Consider the following 6000-nt stretch of genomic DNA (forward strand, 5'->3'; position numbering starts at 1 on the left):
CCATTTAGGAGGCACAATATTGTTACTGGGACCATTTAGGAGGCACACTATGGCTATTGGGGCCATTTAGGAAGTGCACTATTGCTACTAGGGCCATGTAGGAGGTGCGCTATTGCTATTGGGGCCATTTAGAAGGTGCATTGTTGCTATTGGGGTCATTAAGGAGGCACACTGTTGCTACTGGGGACATTAAGGAGGTGCACTATTGCTACTGCGGCCATTTAGGAGGCACAACATCGCTACTGGGGCCATTTACAAGTTGTACTATTGCTACTGGGGACATTTAGGAAGCGCACTATTGCTACTGGGGCCACTTAGGAGGCACGCTATTGCAATTGGGGCCATTTAGGATGTGCACTATTGCTACTGCGGCCATTTAGGAGGTGCACAATTGCTATTGGGGCCATTTAGGAGGTGCACTATTGCTACTGGGGCCATTAAGAAGATGCAGTATTGCTATTGGGGCCAATTAGGAGGTGCACTATTGGTACTGGGGCCATTAAGGAGGTGCACTATCGCTATTGGGACCATAAAGGAGGCACTCTATTGCTATTGGGGCAGATGACATGAACTGTTATTTTTGGGGCATTATTACCTTTAGGGTCACTGAGGAGGCGCATCATTGCTATTGGCATAATATTAGTGGGGCCACTGATGAGAGCCGCAACTTGAAGCTCCCGGGCCCCAATGCAAAACCTGTAACAGGGCCCCCAACTATAATGCTTTACTCATAGTACTGGGCTCCCTATATGGAGAAGAGAGGCCTTATGGGCCCCCTAATGCTCCTGGGCCCTGGTGCAACGGCATCCCCTGCACCCTCTATAGTTACGCCCCTGCCACTGATTACTGCTAGGGCCAATACTGAAGGGAACTATTGGTATTGGGCGTGCAGTTACTATTAGGGCCACAGCTGGGGGAGCAGTTACTATTGGAGTGACACATTGGCTATAATCTAGATACTAACAGGCAGACATGGTAATGAGCGGCAGGAAGTAGTGGCAGGCTTACCTCTTCATCTTCACAACGACCTCCATTTGTCTTCTGATACGTTCTTGCTTCCAGATGTTGTGTGTTTCTGTAGTAAATGGAAGACCCCTAAGAAGAAATATAGAAATGTTAGGAGAAAATACCCCTATAAGATATGGTGGTGGAGAATGCAGGATGCTGGGTGATCTATGAAGTACAATGTATGAGCCGCCTATATAGGGGTGACCCTTTACAGCGGAGCAGGCCATAGATTGTAAGCTCTTCTGGGCAGGGTTCTCGTGTTACTACTGTATTGTCCCGCGGTTCGGCCTCTTGTACAGCACTGTGTAGTATGTTGGCGCTTTACAATTACAGAATAATAGTAAATGTATCAGCCCCCTCATATTTCTCTCCTGTTCCCGCTGGTTTATGGGATTTGTACTAATTGTGTGACGATTTATAAAACGTCTCTCTCCATCCTCGCAGGCCGTTGTTCCTCGTTGTATTCTATCATTTCCCATGTTATCTTGTTATCCACTTTACATTTAGGTCCAGTAGCCGTGCGCCCGTTTACTAAAATGGCTGCTGCTACCATGGCAACAGTGGTGACAATGCCCATTCTGGCTCTCTGACTGTCGCTATGGATAGAACACATTTGGGGGTATGGCTGGCGGTAGCTTTGTGTCCCCCAGGGAATGGGTGTAGCAGGTGGGCTTGCATAGTATGTGTCCCTAATATTGGGTACCAGGAGGGGCACCAACAGACCTCAGGCCTGATGTGAACGAAGAAGTGGGCAGGAAATGAAATCTTTGCCCTGGGTGACACAAAGCCTAATTCGGATTCTGCCCAAGTACGAGCGTACAATACCTTCATGCCGTCAGGGCTTTGTATCCGCTGGTCCATGCGGGCTTCTTCATATTTTACCATGGCAGATAAATGGCGGGTGATCTGTTGTTTTCCATGGTTGGCAGTTGGAAATGATGCATCATGGGATATAACAGCTAACATAACACACAGGGGCGGGGCTTATCCATTGTGTATTTACCTCATATAATAAATCTCTCCTCGCCCTCCAGTTATCATGTTTTTCTTTATGTTCTGTCTTTTTCCACCTTCTGACTTATCTGCTCTCTGTCTACATTCAGGTCTAGCAGGGCAGCTCAATGACCTCTCCCTCTAACTGACTGTACTAAAATGGCTGCTGCTACCATGGCAACCGTGGTAACAATGCCCATACTGGCTGTCTGACTGTCCCTATGGATAGGGAATATAAGGAGGTATGGCTGCCATTAACTTTTGTGGCCTAATTTATTAACTCTGTCCTTGTTGCTCCTAGTAACCAATCACAGCTCAGCTCTCATTTCTTATACTGCTGAGGTAAAATGAAAGCTGTGCTGTGATTGGTTGCTAGGGGCAACAAAGAGTACCTTTTGGAATGGGTGTAGCAGGAGGCTGCAGTAAGCCTGCAGTAATGGATGTCAGGAGGGGCACCAACAGATTATGGTATTTAAACCTGAAATGGGGCAGGGAATGCAATCTTTGGCTGGGTGACAGAGAATACGTGTAAGTATGACCTTCACCTTGTCAGGAGTTCAGTCTCCATCTTCATATTTTACGGCATCAGACGGCCGGCGGACGATCTGTTCTCCTCGGGTGGCAGATGAAAATGATGCGTCATGGAATGTTAAAGGCTAATATAACATGCAGGGGGCGGGGCTTATCCATCATGACAATGGGAGGTGCCCCCCTAGCAACCAATCACAACGCAGCTTTCATTGCTGCTTTCTGCTATTGAAAAATGAAGGCTGCTTGTTCTTTCAGACGGTTTTCATAAATCTTCCCCAATAATCAATATTATCGTCACAGATGTACTAATCCTGTATATAATTACATATGTACAGCTGGTATAAATGATATATAATGATATCAACCATGCTGATATCAACTGGGCCAGGGTATACAAGCATGGTCTATATCACTATATATAGGAGATGTATAAGTTTTAACAGCTGAACATATATAATTATATACAGGAGATACCCAGGTTATAGCAGCATGCTCCATATCACTATATATAGCAGATGTACACCCCCTGTATCCCTGTATATAGTGATATGGAGCATGATGATGTAGCCTGGAGATATAACTATATATGTACATATTTGAGTATGTACAGTACTTACCACCTCCTCTGGTCTCCTGACACTCCCCGACACTGCCGGATGTGATTGGTCAGTGCCCCCCCCTACCGGACCAATCATGTGGCCGGCAGTGCACTGAGAGACTGCAGTTGTGACCAATCAAAACTATAGTCTCTTAGTGGAAGGAAGGAGCATGCTGGGGAAATCTGCAGCCTGAAATTGGCTGCCGACTCCCCGGTAACGGCCCTCCTCTCCTTGAATGCGACTGCAGCCGATCTGGGAGCTGCAGTTATGATGCAGTATCTGGCAGGGGCCCGCGGCCCCTGTTTGCTAGGGGGACCGTATTGCAATTGCTACCCCTGCAGCCCATAGCGGTACACCAGTGGAAGTTATGCAAACAGCAAGGCACAGGAAGCTATACTTTATCTGTAAATGTAAAGCTCTCAGTGCCTGTTGTTTGTGTTACTCCCATTGACTTCTATGGGAGTTATAGGAACAGCGTAGCAAAGCCCTCTAGGCTGTTTCCACAATCTGAACCATCTTGTACAGCCATGCTAGGAGCCGGTGGAGCCACAACCAGTTATACGGTAGATGTAAGTCCCTGAAGTGTGATGGGAATGTCTGAGATGGGAATACTTCTTTAAGTTCACCAGGTAGCTGTGAATAAGGTGTCATCCAGTCTTACATTCTGTTGCTTACTAGACTTATTTCTTAATACTGCTAGTGATAAGTTCTGCGCTTCACAAATAAACATTAGGGCTCATTCAGACGAGCATGTCCGACTTTGGTCCATGAGAACAGACTGACTTTAATCCTTGTGTATGTTTGTGTTGCATCTGTCCATTTTTTTTTACTTTTGTGTATGCTTGAAGCTGGCGGTCTTACACAGAAGACGCTCAACAAGCTGCTCCTGTAGGAAGGTGAGCATTCCCGGGGCTTCTTGTAAATGATGTATTACAGGTAGCGGTCTGAATAACGCCAGGCTCACGCAGCCATAGGTGGAATCCGCTTGCGGAGGCCCACAGCGGATCCCAGCTGTGAGCCCGGCTGTGACCCTGCGTACGGCCACGTAATGTACTGCGCACAACTGCCTACTCACACAGGCGGTCATGCGCAGTACCTTTTTTTTGTTTGTATTTCCCGCACCGTCGCTTAGCGATGACGCGGGTACCCGCAGCCCGTATACAACGTAGTTGCATATGGGCTGCGGGTATATCCGTGACCACGGAGCACAATAGGCTCTATGCTGCGTATATCCGCGGTAAAATAGAACCTGCTGCGTTCTCTTTTCTGCGAGTGGATACGCAATTCCGACCCGCTAAATGTGAGCAGAATTGTGTAATCCAATGCGATTGATCTGCGTATTACCGCGGATCAGACTCATGTGGAATCCGTAATTCCTATCCGGTCATGTGAGACCGGCCTAAGGTAGATCACTACCTTTTTATCACGTGACTGGCGACAGCTCAACAAGGTCACTGCTCCAGGCTCTCGGCGACCATTGGTCGCTGGGAGCAAAGAGATTTTAAATTTCCTGGGCTCCCCGCCTCCTGCGCATGTGTCCGCTGTTTTGCCGGTGGTCGCATGTGCAGAATCCGGGAAAGTTCACGGAGGAAGATCGCGTCAGGGTGTAAATACGGAGGCCTCTGGTAAAAAGTTTCATCTTGTTCTCACAGATCGCAGGAGACAAAGATGTAGTCCAGTCTTTGGAAGGACAAATGTACTTGGGAAAAAAAGGTATAGTCTCTCTTTGAAGGGTATAAAAAACGCCAGGCATCAACCAGCCCTAAATCCTGCAAACATCGATTGAGTTTTTTAAATTTCATCTGCGAGACTCGGGAGCGGCCCACAGAGGAATCCAGGAGTGGATGTAATGTTACATTCAAGTTACCCCCTAGTAGTATGTGCCCTCCGCGAAATGTTTCATTACCTCCAACTATTTGGTTATCCACATTACCTGGTCAAAGTTAGGCACATATAGGTTCGCTAAGTTTAATTTTAAGTTATTGATTAACTCCTTCAGAAATAAAACCCTACCCTCTTCATCAGAGAATTGAGCATCGCATATAAATGAGACCAATTTTTGAAAAAGGATTGACATCCCCTTAGAGGCTGAAGTGGGATGGGAATTGTGGTATTCTGGAGGAAAATGTCTGCCTGGCAAAGCAAAACTCAGTAGAAGTGCGGCGTTATGCCTTTTAAACGGAGAATTGAGGCCTCTTACATTAAATGAGGTGACGTGAAGACCCTCCACCTTCATCTCAAGCGACACAGTATTTCCTGGGCGGAAGCCGGAAATCAGGGTGGTCCAACCATAAAAACGGCAGACAAAGGAGAGAGCAAAGCATTATAATATAATAATTAGGACAACTCTTTCAAACAGCCACCCCAGCTCCACATCCCTGAAAAGGGAATAAGGGAAAGAGGGAGGGTGGGAAGGATGAGAGGAGGGAGGAAAAAAAGAGGGGGGTAAGAGGGAAAATAAGGAATTGGAAAAGTGCTTATATAAAAGATAGTACATGTAAAGCAGATCTTTTCAAAGTTGGAGCAGGCTCTATTTAGTACCTGAGCCCCCCAACTAGAAGGGCGAATCAACAGCTCTGCAAATCTGCAGTGGGCTATTAATTTCACTCAGCCTGATCTGATAGGCACGGTCAGGGACAAGATAATAACAACATGAGTAACTACATAATTTTCCTTCTCGGAGAAAAAACTCAACACAAAAAACAGCCTAGAGTTAAATTGCTATTTTAAGTAACTGTATTACTACAGACATGAGAGAGACTCCATCGTCCAACTGGGATCTAGGGAAAAGACGACAACAGCCAGATTCCCAACAGGACAAAAAGGCAGAAGTGGCACCTCCAGTGCTCACTTCTCCCCCGACCCTCAG

The 6000-nt window shown here is 46.7% G+C and overlaps 1 protein-coding gene across 1 annotated transcript in view; it reads right to left on the reverse strand.

Annotated features, from left to right (window-relative positions):
* Positions 1-3253, reverse strand: part of FAM241A (family with sequence similarity 241 member A) — a 64341-nt gene extending 61088 nt beyond the window's left edge. Inside the window, exons 1-2 of the mRNA XM_066573827.1 lie at positions 3150-3253; positions 1009-1095 (exon numbers count right to left, since the gene is read on the reverse strand). Coding sequence (XP_066429924.1) covers positions 1009-1095; positions 3150-3227 — 165 coding nt within the window. The 5' untranslated portion in view covers positions 3228-3253. The remainder of the gene's footprint in view (positions 1-1008; positions 1096-3149) is intronic.
* Between the last annotated feature and the right edge of the window lie 2747 nt (positions 3254-6000).

The sequence above is a fragment of the Eleutherodactylus coqui genome, chromosome 7 (assembly GCF_035609145.1).
Source record: "Eleutherodactylus coqui strain aEleCoq1 chromosome 7, aEleCoq1.hap1, whole genome shotgun sequence".
Taxonomy (NCBI): domain Eukaryota; kingdom Metazoa; phylum Chordata; class Amphibia; order Anura; family Eleutherodactylidae; genus Eleutherodactylus; species Eleutherodactylus coqui.